The sequence below is a fragment of the Panthera onca genome, chromosome D1 (assembly GCF_046562875.1).
Source record: "Panthera onca isolate mPanOnc1 chromosome D1, mPanOnc1 haplotype 2, whole genome shotgun sequence".
NCBI lineage: Eukaryota > Metazoa > Chordata > Mammalia > Carnivora > Felidae > Panthera > Panthera onca.
In genome coordinates this window covers 50,605,508-50,628,068 of record NC_138348.1, presented here as the reverse complement: position 1 = coordinate 50,628,068, position 22,561 = coordinate 50,605,508, and the positions used below count along the sequence as shown (strand labels likewise).

Genomic DNA, 22,561 nt, shown 5'->3' with positions numbered 1-22,561 from the left:
TCTCTGGCTTCTGAGGCAGCTAGTCTGGAGTGGGGGGACAGCCGGCAAGGCCTGGGACTTAACGGGAATTGTACCCATCCCAGTGCTAAACATGCCCGAGGGAGCCCTGGTCGTGGTGGCCAACAGCAGCACCGGGCCAGACGCCTCCGATGGCAGATGTCTCCTGGGGAGCAGAGGTTCGCCCCTGGCAGATGGTGCCACCAGCGCCAAGGACAGCAGACACCCGGTGGGGCCAGGAACCCAGAGCGGAGCTGGTTCTGAATGTGTTCTTTTTTGGAAATGACAGGCTTTCCTCAGGGCCCAGCCCGACGCCCGCCTGGAAAAGGGGTAGGCGTGGGCTTCAGGGTGGGGGTCAGGCTGTGTGTGGGAACCAGCAGCTCCTCCAAGAGCAGCACTTATTTTTAGTCTTCTCCCCAGTCCCAAATAAACTGAGAGCAGCTGGGAGCCTGTGGGTAAATGCAGAGTGGAGCAGAGACAGGAAATCGGGGTCTCTCGGTAATGAGTTCCAGCCACTGCAGAAAGGGGAAGCCAGACGAGGAATTTTCTTCAGGACTGTTTCCCTCTGGCAGGCTCTGGTATTATCACCAAAAAGAATGTTCCTGTGTGTGTGTGTGTGTGTGTGTGTGTGTGTGTGTGTGTGTGTGTTTACAACTCCTGTCCAATTCTGTCTTTTTTCCCTACCTTTTTGCTAGGTTTGATTGCTTTGCAGGCTCCAGATCCCAGAGCTGGTGCCTGTGTGTGTCTGGGGGCGGAGGGGGAGGATACCGGAGCGGCACGGTCCGGTCGGAGCCGTTGTATATCTGAAACTGTTTAGGGAAAGGCTGAAGGACGCAGGCCAGGGAAGTGGGGAAACTTGAACACAGCTTGACGTCCCCAGGGGGAGGGGGCAGAAACAAGGAAGAGGAGAGAATTTGGTCTCTGGCTAGAAAAAGGGCTTTTTCAATCAAGGAATCTAACTGCTGACATGGGTGCCCAGCATGGATGGGGACATTGATGTTTACAAGCATTTTGCGTGGCTGAAGAGGGTAAGTGACTGGCTGCTTTATCTGGGTCTCCCTGGAGATGAGGGCAAGAGAGATGCTTGGGAGGGGGGTTGGGGGGGTAGTATTTGTCCGGCAAAACCCTGTCGTGGCCAAATTCTCCATGAGAATCTAATTATAGGCACTAGGGGAGAAAACAGTCAGCTGTCTTTGTTTCTCCGCTGACATTCTGGTGAATGAGTCTCTGTACAGAAAGGCACGAATGGGGTGAAGAAAGTTATTTTAACTTTGGCACTTAAACATTTGGAGGCTCCAAACACCGTGACCAGAAAAAGGTGTCCCTACTGCCTTTCGGTTTGAGGACACAGAGAAGCGGCTGCCTTTCCAGTGCACTGAATTCAGACCTCGTTGAACTTCTCTGCTCTGATGTTATCTGATGGTGTTATTGCTGTCAGCCCGGAGAGCTTCTGTGTTTCCGGAGGCAGGCTCTTGGGGAGAGCTCTCTTCTGAATGCTCTGAAGCCAGGGGTTTGGGTTGCAAGCTTTATGCCTTTTCTTTGGGGGACGAGCTCAAGTGCGGCATGAGCAACGAATGAATGAAGGAAATGAATGTTGGGGCTGGAGTAGCATGAATGATCGCAGAATTCAGGCTCTTCACTCCTTCATGACCATCTTTAAACTGGCGCAGATGGTTGTCCGTTTGTTTCTTTTCACGCCGAGGCTGAGTGTTTCTCAGAAGCAGGAAAGGCGAAGGCAGCCGACAGATAAGAGATTTGACATTGTAAGCAGAGAGGAGCAGGAGGGACAGGAGGTGTCCGGCTTAGAAGGCCCCTGACTCCAGCCCCTGCACACGGGGCCTGCAGCTTTTGTGTGCGCTCTCTTCAGCGCTCATTCTGCAAATATTTATAGAGATGGGGGCACTGGGTGTCCAGTGGTGAGCAAAGCAGAATCTGTCTCTGCCCTTGTGGATCCACCATCCAATGTGGGAGACAGAGGTTAAACCATCCCAGTAAATAAACTTGAAGTTACAGATTAAGTGCATTGAGGAACAGAATTGTGAAAACTGCTACTAGCCACCATGGAGGGGTTTGAATGAGTGAGAAGGAGCAGTGAGGCAGCCCTCTGAGCAAGGAGCCCTTCACCGAAACCTGAAAAGTAGGAGTGACTCAGGTGGAAGATGGGGTGAAGAACATTCCAGGCAAAGAGGCTAGTATGTGTAAAGGTCCTAAAGTAAGAAGGATTTAGGCAAGCTTCAAGACTGAGAGAAAGCCAGTGTGGCTGAGCTCCGCGATGGGGGAGCTGGCAGATGCTGGTCTCATAAGGCAGTGAAGGGTAAGGGTTGTGGGGGATGTGGTTCATAGGACAGGGGACTTGTGGCAGGGAAATGACCTGGGACACAGGCAGATCCAATTTGTATTTTAAGGCGATAACTCTAGCTGTGGTGTGGCGTAGGGCAAGCTGTGTTGCAAGGCAGCTAAACAAGACTAGAGCTTTGGGGGCTTGTTGGGATCAACTGGTACAAACCCTCCATTTAACAAAGCCCGGGAGAGGCTAAGGACCTCATGATTATTAATGTTAGAGATATTCGTGGTGCAGCCTGACCTTGTACCCTGCTTTCTGTCTTCCACTCCAGTTCTCTGGCCTCCTCTCTTTCGCCAAATATGTAGAAAATTGTTGGTTTAGAACCCAGCAGAAAACCCTGTCTGTGCTCAGCCCCTGCTCAGCTTTGGGATGGGGGCGCTGCAGCCAGCAGAGAGCGTGCTGGCAGGACCAGAGATTTTGGCAAAGATTTGTATCCTTTGTCTTAAGCGTTCAAAAGCCTTCACTGAAGATCCTGGGGCGAAATAGGTGAGAAGCACGCTTCTCATGCCTTAGTCTGTTTTTCCTGTATCGAAAATGAAGCTTTTTAACCAGGAGGTCTTCCAGCTGTGATGTTCAATGTCTCAGTGGATATAACTGCACACCTCGTGCAGAAGTTCTGTCTGTAGAGGAACTAATCTTGCATGTGCTGCAATGTTAGAGAGCCCTTTCTGTCCTGAGACCCAGGCTGTGCACATTGGCTCCTGTGCATAGCTGGAAGTCAAACAAGGGGATTTCAGAAACCCCTAGGATGACTCCTAGTAAGACAGATTATTTTTCTTCCACTTGTAGAGTGTTAAGGATCATTAAAAAACAAAGCACAGGGTATTGGATATGACCTAGACAGCATGATCAGAGTTATCTCTCCCCCTAAACAGATTCTTCTCTTTTTTTCTTAAATTTTTAAAAATGTTTTTATTTATTTTTGAGACAGAGAGAGACAGAGCATGAGCAGGGGAGGGGCAGAGAGAGAGGGAGACACAGAATCCAAAGCAGACTCCAGGCTCTGAGCTGTCACCACAAAGCCCGATGTGGGGCTCGAACTCACAGACTGTGAGATCATGACCTGAGCCGAAGTCGGACGTTCAACCAACTGAGCCACCCAGGTGCCCCAGATTCTTCTCTTTTAAATCTCCTTTAAAAAATGCCTTCATGCTGTGACCTTTATCCTAAGCCCCCCGGACTTGCTGTTAGTCTGGAAATGAAAGCCCAGGCTCACCTGTCTGGTTGGCTTTTGAGACTTTTTGCAACTTGGCTTCAACTTACCTTTTTAGTCTCATCATGTGTATCTACTCTGAGCTCCCAAGTGTGTTCCCTCCCTCTTCTGAGCTTGTGCCCAGCATCCTCCTAATTGCCACGCACTTTGACTCCATTGAGGCTCTTCTTTTTCCAGCACTCCTTTGCTGGCCCCATCCCTCTAGTGGGCTCCTCCATGATAGGTATCTAGTACATTCCATCTGCTTGGCTCACACACCTCTTTTCCCACTCGTCTTCAAGCCAAGGTGGCTTGGAGAACTGGTTTCTCTTGGCCCAGGGGTTTTGACAGTGGAAACACTGTCTCCTTCATCTTCCCATGCAGAAGGGGTGACTCTAGGAAAGGTGCATGAGGTGTGGCCTGGTGCACAAGCTAGCAGCCGTCACCCTTTGACCAGTCTAAGAGGTCAGTGCCTTGGAGCAAGACCAATGCTTTGAATGTGGGGGCGATGAGGGAGATGCCTATGGCCAAGGAGGCACAGAGCTAGAAGGGAAGCATGGGCTTGGAAAAGGGGTGTTGTTCTGTGGCCTTTGGGGGAGGAGATAGTGTGTACTATCGTCATTAAGAACGTGCAGTTTGAAGTTTGGAATCTGGCTTTGCCACACTTACTGGCTATGTGATCTCAGGTAGATTACCTCAAGCCTTACATTTCTTCCTCTATGAAATAAAGAAGATACAGTGTCTGCCACATACAGGGTCAGGTAAGATAATGTCTGTAGAATGCTTAGCATAGTACCATGCATGGGAGAGACCTTCACTAACCATTAACTCCTACTGGCCATTATGAGGAATTAGAGGGCGGGGGTTGAAAGTGGAACAGTGGCACCAGTTTGGTTCTCTTCTAGCAGCACATGTCAGGCCATTGGTTCCTACGACTCTCCACTCCTTTCTGCATTCCATGCCAGGTCTCAAACCAAAGACCTAAGAGGGGCGGCTGTGTCCCGGCTCGCTGTGAGTAACCAGAGGCCCCAGCACTGCTGGCTCTGGCCAGCTTGGCCATGGCTGCTAAGTGAAGGCCGGCCAGAGCTGCTCCTCCAGCTCCAGCTCCAACAGACAGAGCCCAGGGACAAGGGAATCTCCTGCCACAAGCATCCAGAGGGCCTCTGCCCCTCAGCTGTTTGGTTCCTGATTGACCGACAAACAGCTCACACCTGCCCTGCTTTGAGAACAGTGGCTCCAACCCACAGCGTTGTGAAAAGAGTCTCTAAAAATAGCTCCAGGCAGGGTCTATGGGGCCCACCCACTGCCCTCTGAGGAGTGGAGCTTATTTTCCCAGGAACAGAAATGCCACCAACGTCAGCCTCTTCACACTGCTGCTGGCTTCTAGCACTTTCAGTGTTTAAGCCAACTTCCAGCCCAAAGTCACAAAGGAAAAGGAATTACCGTGGCTCCCCTATGCAGTTAGCTTGCATTCTGGAGTAGGATATGGGATGAACTCAAACTGCTAATGCGAGATTTCACTCTGTGTCCTCTGGCACTCAAATGGTTGATCCAGTAGCCTGGGCCAGAAGCGCTACAGGCTCCAAGGATTAACAGACACACAGGCATCCTAGCTCTAGGCCTTGACTCGCCTTGCACTGTGGTTGGACTGCAGTGCAAGGGAGAGAAGTAAGCAGCAGCCTCTGCGAAAGTCTCTCCTACTGGCTGACCACACCCACCCTGGGTCCGGCTCCTTGGGTTCACGTCTCTGCTCTATGTGACCTTAGATGATTGATTTAACCTCCCTGGGATTTAATCACCTTGACCATAAAATATGGATAAATAATTCGATGTAGGTAAAGTGCTTAGGAAATCCATCATAAGCATTAGTTATGGTGGTGATGATCTGGACCATAACTGGCAGCTTTTGGTTACTCCAGAGCCACATGCCCACCATGATCCTGGTGGAGAAGTTTTTCAAGACCACGAGGAGGGTAACAGTGGGTATGGTTACTCAAGGGTTCTAGCTGTTTGCAATTTTGTATAGGTACATCCCGTTTTTAGTCAATGTACCCAACATGCCCAACCATCCTATTCTTCAGTATAAGAGCTGGAATTCTACCATCTCTGACATCTGGCACCTGTGACTCCTGTCTGTCAGCTTCTTGGAGAGGCCCTCAGGCCTTTTTCCCAGCAGGGTTTAACAAGGTGACATCATACTGGGGCTGCTTGCTAAAAAGCTCATGCATCATGTAGAGCAGCACAGCCATTGGTAGCTCCCTGGTGGGCAGCAGTGTTTGGGGATCCCAGACTCCTCCCTGCATTCTCCCCTCTCAACTGATGTCACCACCTACTTTGCTGGGGGAAAAATAGCCACCCATAGATGAACTTCTCCCCTTCCCTCCCCTTCACCACAAAATGTAACTGTGTTCACAGCCAACATTTTCAACTTCTGTTTCATGGGCCAAGGCTAACTTGGGATCCTGTCCTCCTGACCTAGTCTGGTTCCGCAGCCTCTTGTGCCTCTGATCATTTCTTCTCTCCTCTGCCCTGCCTGCTCGTCCGTGTCCTTGGCAGAAAATGCTTCTCCTCTGTTCTTAGAGCAAAACAAATCACGACTGTCTTTGACCTGGTACTTGCTTCTCCAGGCTGCCTGATAACGTGTCTGCCTTTCCCCATCAGAAATCTTGAAAGAGTGGGCTGAAAACTTACCATTCTACTCTTTCCTGGCCATTTCCAAACCCACTGCACACTGGCTTTGTCCCGAATGACTTCTCTCAAATTCCTTCTATAATGTTCTCACTGCCTCCGATTCCCTAGCAACTTTTAGTATCCATTTCCCCCAGGATTCATTCCCATTTGAGAATTTCATAGGGTTAACAGGATTCTTGTGACCAGAGAACCAGCTCCTCACTCTGGCCTTCCACCTAATCCCATGTTTTCCACCTATGGATCTTTGTCTCATGCCGATTTGACTGTTGGGTCCTCAGAGTGTCCAGACAGTCCAAGAAGCACTGGGCACTTACTTCTAATGTCTCCAGTCACAGCACGCTCTCCACCCCAGCCCCAGCACCTGATGCTACCCCTCTGTCCCTGAAATGTTACTAATAACAATGAGCCAGTGTGTCTGTTGGTATTGGCAAGATGAGGAAAGTGCACCACTCATAGAACCTCCTGTTTGTACTATCCCCCTGGCTTTAATGTCCTCCCTTCACAAGATACCAGCGCACTTACAAATGCCACTTCTTCTGCAGCCCAACACTGTCGGTCCCTTCTGTATCCAGCCACCTGATCAAGAGCTTGTAGTGGGGACCACGCTTCTCCAAGGCTATACTTTTGGAACAAGATCTTAGTAAATCCAGTGCATTTCTTTCACTCCAGATGTTCCTTAGGATGATCATTTAGGAGCCATCATGCACATCACACCAACTCCTTGATTAGGGAGCTTATAGGTAGATGGTCTTTTGTTTTCTGTGTTAGTCTGGGGGAAACCAGAGTGTCTGAAGGGTAGTTGATGGTCATGGCTTTATGGGTAGTCTTTATTAGGAAAACTTTCCAGAGATTCTGCTCTCCCATTTTCCTGGGGGAGTTCCTTCATAGCTTTCCAAGCTCATTCAAGCAGTGACTCCACTCTAAAGCCTGTCTTCTCCCTTGAGGGTATAATCCATTTGTCCCTCTCCTGTACCACCGCTGCTGGCTTATTCTATGACCATACTTATCACATCTCCCTGTCAGACTACAAAGCTCTCTGAGGGCAGGGAATGAATCATTTGTTTAGCACAGTGTGGCACCTAGTAGGTATTCAGGAATATTTGAGTCATTGAATAGATAAGTGAAGAAAGAATGTGTGATTACATGAACTTTAGTTGACCAACCTGTTTGCTATTTATGAACTTTGCTTTACTTTCCCTCAAAGGTGGGCATTTAGATCATTTGACAGTGACACCTCTACCAGCAACATTTATCCTCCTCTTAGATATAATTGAAACCAGGAGGTGGAAGACCTAAAGAGGTCAAGGTCAGGATAGGATTTCTCTTGTTGGACTCTGAGTAGTCAAGAAGCTGATCGCACTCCACTCCTACTGCATCTGGAAGAAACTTCTTTAACTCTGTGCCAAAGATTGTAAACTGGCTTGACTATTCTTTGCCTAGAAAAGGTGGAACTGGTCCTGGGAACAGTTGGTTTTATAATAACTGACAGAAAACCTTTAACTCCCTAACCAAAAAATCTAGGGAGACTTTCCTATTTAGAAGCACCCACCTACACTCCTACTGCTTGGTTCCCTTGGTGATAGGTAACCTGAACTATGTAACAGAAATTGAGTATTGCCTCATGACCCACTTTTTATTTTTTTTGGTCCGTTTATTTTTAAGGTCTACATTTTTCAATTTTCTAAAAAGTTTGGTATGTGAGTGGTACTTCTGAGCTTGAAGTCTGGCCTGAGTGACTCTGACCTCTCTTCTGTGCCTGGCAGCTATGACTCACTTAAAATTGGTTTTCTGGATTTGATAAAATCCTCTTGACTATGCAGCCTGGAAATACTACACATTTTCCCTTGTTTTCTTATTCAGCTAAAAACACGTCATCTCACATTCCTAATGACTAATGAAGGGAGAGCCTTATCCAGTATGTTGTTCAAAATCTTCATGTATTTACAAGCAAGAGGCCATCATATAAAATGATCTGACCAGTTGGGACAGTATTTGAAATGTGGCCAGGATCCTGAGGGGACTGGAATTCACAGCTTATTAGAAGCACTGAAGGAAATGTGACTTTACCTTGTGAAGACTGAAGATCTTGGTATCAAAACATGGGGGCAGATGTATTTTGGAGCCCAAGGCAGCAGCTCTGAGAAGTAGCTGTTGGCTCTGAATAACACCGTGATGGCTAGAGCTGTCACACTATACAGCCTTAGGATTTGCCCACACTCCATGCTTGCATGCCCCATGATACCCCCATGTGACCTCTCATCTGCCCCACTTGACTGTTCTGGAACCAGCTCTTTCCCCATGTTCAGAGAAGTGAGATGCTGACAGGAGGTCTTCTAGCCTGTACCAGTCAGGGGAATACTGTACAAGTGGCCTACCCAGCATTCCTGAGAGGGGACCATACCATACGCAAAGGGCATGCCGTTTTGGTAGAATCTGGCCGGGAGGAGAAAGAGTCCTCCTGGGGATTCTGCATGGCTCCTGGCCTTGGCATCAAGCACTCTTCTCCAGACCTCTGCAGAGACCTAACATGGCTCTTCCTTGGCCAAGCTACAATGGAGGGGCCAGCCAAGAGTGAGCAAGCATCATGGAATCTAACCAGCCACTAGAGTCAGAGGGTGATGGCTCTGGGGAAGCTGCCAGGGGTGATTTGGCTAGAATGCTAATGTTTAACTTAAATTGGACCTGACTTCCAGATTGGAACAGAAATAAAAATTCAAGTTTTTATGATTGGTGATTATCAGCTATTGAAATTCTCATTGTGCTCCTTTGTAATGTATGTAGTACATATTACTTACAATATGTAGTAAAATGCTCACAAGGAAGAAAAACTTGTGGTCCTGTAGATCTGACTCAAAGCATGGGCATCTTTTCAGGGACGATGGAAAAGTGACACATCCTCAGCTGTTTACACCACAAGTATGATTCCAGAGCTCTTAGATAGCAGTGAGTTCTATGTTGTCACTTGGGCTTTTTTTTTTTCTTTCTTTCTTTCTTTATAGCCTGAAGATATTTTGGTTATTGTTCCCCTGGGCTGTTTGTACAGATCTTTACAGATACTTCATAGGTGTCCTAATCAGAAACATTGCCTTTTTGTTCTCTTGAACAAAAAGAATGAATTAATTAAAACTGTCAGTACAAGGGATGAACTGCTTGTAACTGTACTTTGGTCTTTTAGCTTAAACAAAGCCGTTTAAATGATTTCCATATTTCCACCATCATTCAAAAGCTGTTTGTATTAGACAGGAAATATTAGAGCATCCCTCTATAAAGAACATTCTGTGCCTTTATTCCTGTAGATTTTGAGGCTTAATGACCTAACTGACCCTCTACATTGCTCTGTGAGGTATAATTTTTTCCATTTAAAGGATAGGAAAACCTGAAATGAGATGACCTACCTAAGAGTACACATGGTTAGTACAGCCCTGCCTCCTAGACATTCGTAGCTGTCATTTTGCAGAGGTCATGCCTGTGTAGGAGGAGGCTATAGGAATTCTGCACATGCATATGGAAGCCCACAACAAAGTCTCCAGGGATCCCCTGCCTTGAATTCCAGATGGGCAAAGGGTGGGTGTGGATACCCCAGCTCTTGGCCCCCCAGCTCCCAGACCTCACATTTGTACAGCATGTACAGACATGTCAGTCTTTCAATATAACTTCTTAAATGGCAGTTAGGTGTTTTCATGTTCTTATTGCCCTTTATTTATTCGTTTCTCATTCACCCTTACATCTTTTAGCTCTGTTTTACCTTCCTATTTATTGTTGTGTTTTAATTTATTTTTACTACCCCCCCCCCCCCACACACACCAGTTGATATCACATCTTGTATTATCTCCTGCCTTAACCTTCTTTCTCTACATGCGAACTAATGGAGGCCAACAGATGGTAGATAGGAAGTCTTCCATTTCACACATGAAGGAGACTGAGTGCCATTTTTATCCCAGTGCATCCCACACAGACATACTCTGTGCCACACTGGCTTTCGCTAATGATCCTGGTATTGACTATAGTTGGCTCAGAACTGACCATTCTTTTCTCAACTGCCCATTCAAGGAAATCAGCAGTAAGCAGAATTTCTTTGTAACTTAGTATTCTATCCAAAACACAGGAATTCTTTCTTGTTTTCAAAGGAGTAGATTTCGGTCAATTGATTTAGCACCTTTTTAGACAAATGCATGAGACTGGGCTGTCGGGTGCAAGCAACAGAAACTCAGTTTGAACCCAGTGCAGGTTAAGAGGGAACCAACAGGAAGGGCAGAAATCTCACTGCCTTGAGACCACGTGAATCTGAGATGAGAATGCCACCAGTCTCTTTCTTGGCTTTTATTTGTGTTTCCATGCATGTTGGTTTCTTTGTTGACTTCTGCAAACCAGCTGCTTCCACAGAATGAGGACATGGCTACTAACAAACGTAAGAACCTTCTAGCACAACCACTACCATTTTCTATTCCCAAGTTTAAAATTTCAGTTTAAAAGGATTCAACCATCCATGCTTTAGATCAGGTGGCTGGGAGGGGTGAGAATATCTCTAAGAAGGTGGCAGCCCTCACCTGTGCCATGTGGTTACAGTAAAGGTAATGGCCCAGCCTATTCTAGACAGACAGTAGATTCCAGGGTTCAGAAGAATTCTCTGTATTCGTCTTTTATTCCCCCCCTGAACAAGAAAACAAGAGGGAAATTGACTAGTCTGGAGGGTTTTTTTGTTTTGTTTTTTGTTTTTTATAACTAATAAGTTTCTTTTGGGGGCTCTAAATGTCCCCAGATAATCTCATCCCTAATTAAAATGCAGTGACCCCCAAGATATGGAAAGCCTATTTTCTTGGGTCTGTTGGTATTCAGCTCTCTGTGCATGAGGAACTTACTAAGAGTAAGTGGCTTATTCACCAACCTTTGGGAGAGGTGGAGGCAGGACTCAGTCTAGATTAGACTAGTGTCCTTGTTTGGCCCAAACTTCCTTTTATGTAGAGACTATCCATGCTGGAATCTTGTCTGGTCAGTGCTCTCCTTCCTAGACACACACAGTCCTCTCTCCCGCCTCTCCCTGCCCTCCTAATCACTGAGACTGATTAACTTTTATGATCAACTCCATGACCCCCAACCATAGAACACCCCACATGGCTGCTAAATCATCCTAAAGCCTCTCTTTTCCGCTTCATAATGGCTTAGGAAATAGCCCCACCTTAGACTGTTGATTGTTAGAGCTCTATACTATGCTTGCCCAGCCCTAGAAGTAATAGCATTTGGGGTCTTCTAAAAATAGATCCATAACCTGCCAGAGTCAAAGTGCTGTGTTTTCTCTGTTCCTGAGGACTCACAGTAACATCACTCTCAAGGCCTCAGGAAGTGCTTGATCTGAAAGTTCTGGACTGTGTTTCATATTTGCCTTCAAGAGTTCTGGCTTTTAGAGGATGGATTTCCCAGACTCTTGAGAGCAATGCCTTGATAAAGGCAAAGATGGTTTGGCTTCAATAATCTTGGCTAAAGTTACTCAGTTATTGACAACATACATACAAGAAGAATTCCCCATTCTGTTAAGTTCTGTGATACGAGAGAGGGAGCATGTTTCACTGTGACGTTCTGTCAAGATGCAAGAGGACATGGAAATGTCAATCTGTACTTGCCATTTCACCTCCATAGAGTACACAGATACCTTGCTTCCACACAGTATCTCTTGGTCCCACACAATGTACCAGGTAACTAACCTCAGTTATAGATTCAGGAACATCTCTGACTGTAGCAAATTTGAATGAGAAGATCCATTTTTCTTCTGTCACATTTGTAGAAATAATAAAACAGAAAATCAAATTGATGTATATCCTACCTAGTAGTACATCAGCAGTCTTTTAGATCTAGCCTAGGGGCTAACCTCATTAGTTGAATATAAATAAGAAATAATTTTGTTTTTATTCATCAATAGTGTGAGCATCCTTGATAGAGTAGAACAGGGTAGAACTCTCCTTTAAATTCCCCTGCCGTGCCAGAGTGTGGAGGAATAGAAATTTAGCATGTAGCACCCTTCAGAATTTGACTTGACTATTTTCCCTTGGTTGGTTGCCAGCATGGGTCTCTCAGTCCAACCTCAGGTGTGGAGAGCTGAGCAGCGACTCTATCACTGATTTACCTCCTAGAGAACATGGACAAGAGTTTTCAGAGACACCCAAACCTGAGTCACTCAGGGACCCAGATCTGCAAATTGATCTGAGTCTTCTATTGCAATTCCACTGTTAGAATTAGGGAAACTGGCATACCCTCTGATTAAACAAGCTCTTCTTAATTTTTTTTTTAAGATTTATTCATTTTTGAGAGAAACCAAGCATTTGGGGCAGAGAGGAGAAAGAGAGGGAAGGGCAGAGAGGAGAAAGAGACAGAATCTGAAGCAGGCTCCAGGCTCTGAGCTGTCAGCACAGAGCCCAATGCAGGGCTCAAACCCACAAACCACGAGATCATGTCCTGAGCCAAAGTCAGATGCTTAACCTACTGAACCACCCCAACACCCTACAAACTCTTTTTAAAGTAGGACAAGACAGAACTGTGTCCTAATTCTTCTTCTTTTTTTTTGTTTTGTTTATCTTGAAAGAGCGGGAGAGTATGAGTGAGGTTGGGACTGAGGGAGAGAGAGAAAATCCCAAGCAGGCTCCATACTCAGTGCAGAGCCTGACGTGGGCTCAATCTCACGAACCACAAGATACCACCTGAGCTGAAATCAAGAGTCAGACACTCAACCAACTGAGCCACCCAGGCCCTCCCCATCTCTCTTTGAATATGTTTCTGAATAATTGGAATGACATTTTCCTAACCACGTGTCTTTTATGCCGTAATGAAATCCTCACCTTCGGCCGATAAATATTGGCATTCAACGAGATAGTTCTAAAATAATCCTCTTCTTGGTTCTGTTCTCAGATGCTTTTCAGGCTCTTCAAGTGGAGATGGTGTTTTATCCTGGTCTGTGCCTTTCTAAGGGACTGCAGTTTTCAAGACCTCAATCTTTTCTATATTGTGAAGACCTGGCTCTGTATGTCAGGAAAAGCAAAGAATGGTGATACTGCAGACTTCTGTCTGGGATGTCCTCTCCATCTCACTGCTGTTTAATACTTCTTGAAAGCTTGCTAGAGAGCAGAAGTGATTTTGGTAGACTGAACAAGATAGGAAGATGCTCTATTACTCTAGAAGCATGATTTGAGACAAGGGAGGTGCCTTTCTGCCATGAGGATTACCATCACGTGGACCAGTGTGACTGCTGGGGGAGAGGGTGTGCCCATCAAGGCTGCTATGAGAGGAAGCAAGTACCAGAAACCACTGTTGTTGGTACTCAGTGTTCCTAGATCTTAAAATGTATTTTAACTACTCAAGAAAATATTTGAGCTTCTTACAAAAATGTTTATGGATGAAGTAAAATCCCACCTTGACCGAACCTCCCACCCCCAGCTTTCTGTAGCCCAGACACATCCCCAGGAGACAACACTGTTCTGAGTTGTGTAGCCTTCCAGACACTTGGTCTATTTATTTTCATACATCTGCCATATACCCATGGAGCTGTGTAGTACTGTTTTCTAATACCACACTGTATGATTCGTTGGATCTTGCTATTTTCACTCTCCAAGATATCTGATATTTTTGTGATGGTTCATAAATACTACCTCATGCTCTGAAATGCCACAAGTTGTCCACAATATGGATGAGCCGTAGTTTTTCTAGCCACTCCTTTATTAATGGACATTTAGGTTCAGATAGTGTTTTAAAACTTATTTTAAGTGAAATTTCATACAGTCTCAATATCTAAAACAAAATTTGTACTTGATCTCTTTAATTAACCTACAACAGAAAATTAATTTCCCACGTAGTCAGGCAAAATATCCACGTATGCCTCGTTCATACATTTGGTGCCTCGGTTCCTTCGTTTGCAAAATGGAATCAAAATAACATTCATCTTACAGGATTATGGGAAGTATTAAAAGAGTTAAGGCATGCAAAGTACAGTCAATAGCACCTGGCTCATGTCTAGTACTATATAAGTGCTTGCTATAGATCTGCTGTCCTTTGCTTGGGCCACATTGCATTGGTTGGTTCTCCATTGAATTGCTTTGGCCTTTAGCCTATATGATCCCTTAACCTTTGATCTATTTAGAGGGTATCATAGCAAAGCAGTGAGTTCTCCTGGGCTCTGTTTACTGTGAGGATATCATCATGGATATTGGGATGTTTATCCCATTGCATAGAGTCTCTGAAAATCTGAAAGTTTCTCCATTCTGTAGGAATAGTTCTGTTTCTCCCAGTTAGACTTTATTTACCATATTCGTCTTTTTCCTTCAGCTGCTAGAGTGGATCCAGATTCGTTTTTTGTTTTGTTTGTTTGTTTGTTTTTTAATCTACTTCTGTCATCTGTTATAGACTCTGTGGCGTGCATTTTGGGTATTAACTGAACTTATGGCATCAACTTGCTTTTTGGCCAGTTAGTAAAAACAGCTGTGCCTCTGGGTGATTGTATGGGTCCTACTTAGGCACAGTGGTGTGGTGGCTTGCTGCAGTCTTCCCTTTGGTCTTCTCTCCTTCACCTTCTGCTGGAGAAATGGCAGCTACCAGGGGTGGGTGGCCCTATACGTGTGTCGACTTTGGTAGTGGGATCAGACGTGCACAGCTTCCCTTGGGTGCCTGGGTCCTTTTCTCGCTATTCCCTGAAAATCACTATCATGTGAGTTCTTTGACAGAGAAGCATTTGACCTGCTGTTAAGAATTATTTTCCTCTCGTTTTAGGTTCTGAGAATACTTCGGTTATAATTATATCCTTGTGTACTAGTCAGAGTTTGACCATATGAGGACCAGAATTAATGTAGCAACAATAAACTGCCATGAACACAAAGAAGTCGTTTGTGATTGTTAAGGCCCTTTGTCTCTGGTATGAAAGAGCTTCCACAACCGTGAACAAGATGCACACTGGAGAGAGGCTGGAGTGAAAGGCAGTGGTGCCGAGGCGGGTGCTGCAGGCCTGGCTAGCCTGGGGTTGGCAAGCCCATTCTGAAGGTTGGAATGTGGGGAAATGGGCTCAGGAGAAGGGGCCCACCTCTCCGCCTGGGTTCCTCTCTGACCCACTCCTTTGCAAACCATGACTTGCCTCTGGAATGAGGAGACTGCCTCATAAACCTCAGAGCATTTACTCCTCTGGACTAGCCCAGATTCTGATGATTGTCACTTCCCCATTTAGCAATCAGATCTGCTTTTTCAGGCTGCCAAGCCCCTGAATGGCCTACCCTGGGCCTCTAGGTTTCGGCCTTCCTTTAAGCATGGAGGAAGGGAGTGTTGGTGGCATTGGGCCAGCTCAGTCACATTAGCAGCCACCTCTCTCCCTCTTCCCTGCCTATAACCAGGTCAGATACACCCAAAAAGTGACTGAAGCCTCCTGTCTCTTGCTCAGAGCATTTTATGAACTCTGCCTCCCATCTGCCATTTTATTTCTTCTCCCTTTATGCTGTTTTCTGGTTTCTGGATCTCTCTGTTTCCTGTTAGTCCTTTGAGGTCCCTCTGGCTATCATTTGGGGTCTTCGTGGGATGTTTCATCTTCCCCTGTAGTGTGAGAACCGAGAGAAGTAAGCATGCAGCATGCCAGCCTGGCCTGCTAGAGCCCTTATGGAGGGGAGGGATTAGCCACTCCTGGAAGGCATGTGTGAGTGGATGAAGGGCCTTGTGGCTGGTGTCCCCCATCCTCTGTGCTCCCTGCGGTGCTCAGGATGGGCCTCCATGCCGTGAGGTGTGCCTTGGGTCTGGAGAACTCTGGTGTGAGAGTTAGGAGAGACCGAGATCTGTGCAGAACTTGTTCCCACATAGCTCCTTGGTGAATGGTACCAGCTCCCCGGCCTCCGCAAAGAGTAGCCTCATTGCAGTTGGTGTGTCTGGCAGGCTGTGCCTCCACCTAAACCAGACCCAACACGCCCAGTCAAGTCAAGCACCACTGGGTCTGGAGTTCCATTCAGGCCTTCCTGGCCAAGGGTGAGGTCATCGGGGTGGGGGGATGATTTTGCCAGCTTTCAAGGCGCACCTTTCAATGGTCCTCCTCGTAGTAGTTTTGAAATCCTGTGGCTTCCTGTTTAGGTGGGTGGTTTTGCACATGCAACCAGCATGTGCTGTCCTCACAAATTACACACTTCGTTTTAAAGTTGGTAAGATGTTTTCCCAACCTTTTAAGTGTAATTCTTTCCCCCCCACCCCCTTTTTAGTCCCAGGTGAATCACCACGGTGCTGCTAGTAATGAAACGTACCAGGAACGCTTGGCACGTCTAGAAGGAGATAAGGAGTCCCTCATTTTACAGGTGGGTCCTTTTTCATGGGAAACGGCTTATCCTGTTACCTCCGCCTCTGTAGGTGCCCTAAGTGGAAGGGAAGTACAAGAGGTTTTTTTTTCCCTTTGAATTTATCCTGCTCCTGAAGTGTATGTTTTTTAAATAGACTCTTCCTGAAACAAAGCAGAAAGTCACTGAGGCCACAGTGAAACGCTGGACTGGCTTTCGGGCCATGAATGTGTTCCTTTACTCATCCTTGTACTACTGAGCCTGTACACTGGAAGCTCTGTGGCCAGGCTGATGAATGAGGCCCTGTCCTCTAGGAGCCCAGGAATCTTCTAAGGGAGATAAGATGTGTCCTCATGTCTCTAATAAAACAGCCATGAGTAATATGGATGTAAGGTTGGATGCTGACAGGATCAGGCCCAAATCGTCTGGAGCTGGATCTAGACTGATCACTTTGAGGCCAAATCCCCTGGAGCTGGTAACATGGGCTAATGAGCCTTTGATGACTTTCTTGCCTCAAAGAAAGGAACTCCAAAACTTGTTATGGAGAAAGATCGTCAAAGGAACATTTCAGTTCTGAAAACTCCTGTTCCTTGGCAGGACATGAAGTTGAGCATTCTTACATGAGGCCTTTTGTTGTGATAGGGGCTCTTTGCTGTGTTCACTCTCAAACGCATAAATCAAGCATTTGTTCAGTGCCTGGTATGTATCAGGCACTGTGATTGATGATTTGGAGGATCAGAAAGGACATATTCCAGTCCTGGCTCCTTCAAAATCTTGAAGCGTGGTAGACAGGGCTGGTAGTGTATTGGGAGAGGGGGCAGGGTAGGGTTCTAGAACCCTCCACTGTGGGCTTTAGCTTAGAGCACTGGAATTAAGAGGCTATTTGGCTTTTTTCCTTCTATTTCATCTTATTCATCTTATGAATGTAAGAGTAATGAATGATTATTTTAGGAATTTTGGAAGTCAAAAAGAGAGTTTAACATTTTGGCCTTTTTTCCCTAGCCTTTTCTTTTTTTCCCTGTCCCTATTTTAAATAAGCTTGGGCCAAATGTGCAATTATATAATTTATATCTTTTTTTCCCATTAATTTGTTAATTAAAAAAATATTTGAGGGGTACCTGGGTGGCTCACCCGGTTAAGCATCTGACTTCGACTTAGGTCGTGATCTCATGGTTCGTTCATGAGTTCAAGCCCTGCATCAGGCTCTCTGCTATCAGCACAGAGCTTGCTTCAGATCCTCTGTTCCCCTTTGTTCTCTGCCCCTCCCCCTCCCATGCTCATTTTTTTCTCTTTCTCTCTCTCTCAAAAATATATAATAAACATTAAATATGTATATGTAAGTGACTGCAATTTGGCAGACACTAGTTTTAGGTGCTGGGGTTGCAGCCGTGAAGAAAATAAACTAAGTTGCTGTTCTTACAGAATGTGTGTGTGTGTTTGCGGGGGGGGGGGGGGGGGGGGGGGGGGTCTCTCCAATAAACCAATACATAAAAGGTTTCTGACAGTGATAAATCCTATGGAGAAAAGGAAAGCAGGGTAAGGATTATGTAGTCAGGGAAGACCTCCCTGATAGGAGTCCTGAAGCAAGCGAGGGAGGAGGGATCCCCGTGGATGCCCAGAGAAGCACATTCCAGGCAGGGAGGCTGGCCCCACACACACCCTGAGCAAGGAGTGTGCTTGGTGTATAGGATGAACAACAAGGGTCTGTGTGGCTGGAGTTGATGACCGTGAAGAAATCTGGTGGGGAGGAACTACCTTCAGAGAGGTAGGAGGGGGCAGATTATATAGCACGTTATATCGCACATATTTTGAGGGATGTGTAATTTGAAACTCCATCCCAATGAAGCAATTGATCAGAGTTTCCAATTTGAAATTTTGTGGCAAAAAGTATGAACTCACAAACCTTTGAACCAGGAACCTTTGTGGCTGAAACCACACATTCTGTTTAAAGGTACACAATTTAATAAAGTCCTCTGTGATAATGTTCTCTTTGACATTCACAGTTTTGTTTTAAACCTTGAATCCTTCTTCGCATTCTGTATCTCCCTCTCTCTCTGCTCCTCCCCACTCACACTCTGTCTCTCTCTCTCTCAAAAATAAGATAAAATATTAAAAAAAAATTTTTTTTAAACCCTGAATCCTTGAAGAATCCTTATTTCCAGTCCTAACACACATGGGAAACTAATCACAGAAGTCAGAAGTGGATCCTAGTGGTTTCTATTCCAGGAGCTTGTGAACAGCCTTTCAGAGCTGCTCGTAGGTGACCACCCTGTTTTGTAGTGACCCATGGAGCCGGTTAGACCCTCAACATGGTAGAGCCTTTCGGTTAACTTACAAGGCAGCTCAGCCAGACTGAATTAATTCAATCACTTGGCCCAGAATGTTTTCCTAGATCTACTTGGAGAAGAACGAGGCAAATCACACATAACAAATTACTTTGTTTTCATAATACTTAAAACACACACACACACACACACAAAATCTTCTGTGCTCACTTTGGCAGCCTATGTACTAAAATCAAAATCTTATATATCTTCATCAGAATGTCATTTTTTTAAGACAAGGATTTTCACCCCCTCCCTTTTTTTCCACTTCTGTATTCCCCACAGTGCCTAAAATTATGCCTAGCACAGAGTAGGGACTCAAAGTATTTGTTTTTATTGAATAAAGGTCACCTTCTAGGATCTTTATACAGTTGTCCCAATTTTCTTTGCCTCTCTCCATGATCTTTCTACTGAGTATTCAAGTTTGTAAGGAAAAAAAAAAAGTTTTGTAAAGAGCCCGTAGCCTTGCATGTCTTGAGTCTTACACACAGACATGTGTGTAAGCTGAGCTACAGGGCATGGAACGCTGGGGACCACATAGTCATGTGGGTACCGCCAGCGCATGGCCCTGAGGTGTGGTGCAGATGATATGTGTTAATCCTCATAATAGGATTAACCATAACGCAACCTTCCCAAACAGAAACTCTGAAACCTAGGGAGCTCTGAAAGGCCACCCTCTGGATTCCTACCCCTTTGAAAGTAGAGCTAGTAGCTATAAAAGGCCAGGACTGCTGAGAGTGTTGGGTCATGAGGATTGAAAAAACCACCACAAAGGTTTGTGTTCAAGATGGGCCTAACTGGCAGAAGGCACCTGTTTTTGGATTATAACTGGAATATTTGTACACTGTGTATCAACTCCAAGAATGGGTTTCAATAATTCATTATCCATTTGGGAACATAAAAATGGAGAGCTTAAAGTAGCAGTATTCATTTGGGGTTTTTTTTCCTTTGTAAAGGGAGCTTTGTAATTTTTTTTTAATGTTTGTTTTTGAGAGAAAGCATGAGTGGGAGAGGAGCAGAAAGAGAGAGAGATAGGGAGACCCAGAATCCAGGCCCCAGACACAGGCCCCAGGTTCTGAGCTGTTAGCACAGAGCCTGACTCGGGGCTTGAACCCACAAACTGCGAGATCATGACCTGAGCCAAAGTCAGATGCTTAACCGACTAAGCCATCCAGGTGCCCCTATAACTGATAGTTTATTTAAACGCTCATAAGTGAATTACATTAATTCCATGCTCCAGCTATCATTCCTTTACAGACTGAGAAATCATTTAGGATAATCTATATGTAAATGACAATGACTCAACCATTGGTTGAAAACCAAAAGTGTCTAAAGGATCTTAATTTACCAGTCATTGATTTCTTTATTTGGGGAGGCCATCCATTCTCTTTCTTCATCTTCCTGCTCTGAGGCACCTTTTTAATAAAAGGGAGGATCTGGGGGCAGTTTGCTACTAGAGCAGACTATGGAAATCCTCCATATGTAGTTAGGGTATAATTTAAAGGACTTCCTATAAATGGATCTTTATTAATCCCAAGAGATCTTCTCCATGATTTTTAGAAAGACGACTTTCCTGCCACTCTATGTGCAATGTGGCATGTGTGTGTTATGACTTAGAATCATGTTTTGGCCTGTGAAGCACAAAAACCTTTCTGGAGCCAAGTTTTGTCGGTGCTAATACATGCCCTTTACATCCCACATTCCTTAATTGCTTCAGAACACTCGCCTGATAGGTGAGCAGCCCTCACACCCTTATGAGAGAGGTAAGGTCATTGGTTAGTTTCCCCAGGAGTTTGGATTGCTCTTCCACATGAGGTGGCAGAGCCCTGGCCTGCCGGCAGAGATATGCCTTGAGGTCCAGACTGCCAGAGCAAGCTCTGTAAGAGGACTAAGGAGCGGGAGTCCAGCCCGGAGGCGGCTCTCCTGACTGCTGGGTATTTTTCTCTGGAGTGTGTCAAGAGCAGGAAATGTGACAACGTCAGTTAGGCAATGGCAAGGTAAGAAAACAGCTGGAGTTTCTCCATCCAGGACACTCACTCCCCCCACCTGCTGCCCGCCAAAAAGAAAAGGCATTTTTATGTACGGATCAGTAGTATGGTTTCCCAGCAGTAGGTGAGCCATTTCTGCTCCTCTACCGTTGCTTTATTTCCTGGGGCAGGTGAGTGTCCTCACAGACCAAGTGGAAGCACAAGGAGAAAAGATTCGGGACCTGGAGGTGTGCCTGGAAGGACACCAGGTGAAACTCAATGCCGCCGAAGAGATGCTTCAACAGGTAAGGGCGTGAGGGCTGAAGGCCCTGGGGTTATAACGCAGCTCATGTGTTAAAAGTCGCTGTGTCCAGTCACCGCTCTCACTACTCACTCCCCCATCTTGCCTGGAGGTAGGCTGGGCGCTCTGCGTGTGGTGTTTGTACAGCAGGTGAAACTTGTCCCAACTGAGCTTTGCAGGGAGGGGCGAGAAGGGCTGGCCTGAGAGGAATAACCTGTTGAGCTGGTTAGACAGATTCCCAGGTGGCACTTGATCTAGCCAGGTTCAGGTTCAGGGGCGCTGTGCTGGCAAAGTCACCCTTCTGACACCAGCCACAGCTTGACTGTTGGTGGCATCTGGGGTTTTAGGAAGTTGGTTAGCTTCCTGTGTGCCCCCTTCCCACCTCCCTCTTCCCTTCCCAGTTTGCGTAGTCTTCTTTGATAAGATGTATGACACACATAATATTTTAATGTAATTTAATTGCTGTCAACATGAAAAATGGAGCTGTTCTCATCCTATTCAATTAAAACTCGTAAATGTCTTGTTTCCTTTTCATCTTCCTTGTCATCAGGTATAGGTGTAACTTACAAAGCTCTCTGCACACCACAGATACGATTTGGTTCTCTGATTTTGTATGCTTAGCATCAGAGTGAAGTTTTTTCCATTTTTAAATCTTACTGTATACTATCACTGAGAGGTTTTTTTTTTTTTTTGAAGGGAAAGTAAAATAATCATTTTTCTACCCTTGAACGATTTTACCGTATGGTAAATGATGAGCTGAATTTTTAGAAAGGGGTGTTGAGTTTTTATTCAGGCTTTTCCAAATCTTTTGAGAGGCTGATTAGAAATTTTATGAAATCTATCAAGATGATCTAACTTCCTTGAATGGTTCTTATATTTTCAGCAATTTTGGGAAACACACACACACACACACACACACAAACACACAAACTTCAATCACGGTTTATGCTTTGGAGCTCCTGGAATCGTCCTTGTTGCATGGGAGGTGCTCACTAATTATTTAAAGAATGACAGTCCCTTAACATGCATGGGTTCAAGTAGATGGCTGCTTATATGTAATCTTTCCCCCAGAGCTCGAATGTTTTTTGTTGTCATGATCAGCATAAAATTCAAATAGCATTTTGATAGAATGGTAATGAACACAGGCTTTGCATTTGACCTTTGGTCTTAGGAGAAACGTTTGCTTCCAAGTATTTCTTAGTTTTTAGTGCATTTGAAGAACTTTTTTTTTTTTTAAGCCAGTACTTCTGTGTAGATGTCCTCAACTAGATGGAACCAGTTCCAACAGCTCAGAAGCTGTATGCTTTCTAGTTTGCTTTCTTTTCATCTCTGATTAATAAGTTACCACATTCGTGGCTCCATTTGATTTTTCTATTTAAATTGTGTGCATTTCTCTTGCTCATCCTATTCCCTGAGTAGCAGGAGGAGTTGAGTTTATTTTTTTAAGCTGGGTCTTCTTTTTGAAAAC

The 22,561-nt window shown here is 45.4% G+C and overlaps 1 protein-coding gene across 12 annotated transcripts in view; it reads left to right on the top strand.

Moving 5' to 3' along the window:
- PPFIBP2 (PPFIB scaffold protein 2) overlaps window positions 1-22,561 on the top strand; it is a 146,673-nt gene that overhangs the window by 62,780 nt on the left and 61,332 nt on the right. For 3 of the 12 annotated variants that reach the window (XM_060605894.3, XM_081790318.1, XM_081790319.1), the window contains exons 4-5: window positions 16,430-16,522; window positions 20,984-21,097. The exons of 1 other annotated variant lie outside the window; for it this stretch is intronic. In XM_060605894.3, coding sequence (XP_060461877.1) covers window positions 16,430-16,522; window positions 20,984-21,097 — 207 coding nt within the window. Of the gene's footprint in view, window positions 1-126; window positions 576-619; window positions 1,026-16,429; window positions 16,523-20,572; window positions 20,823-20,983; window positions 21,098-22,561 lie in introns of those variants that run through there. 8 more of the 12 variants (XM_060605891.3, XM_060605888.3, XM_060605896.3 and 5 more) reach the window with 6 other exon arrangements.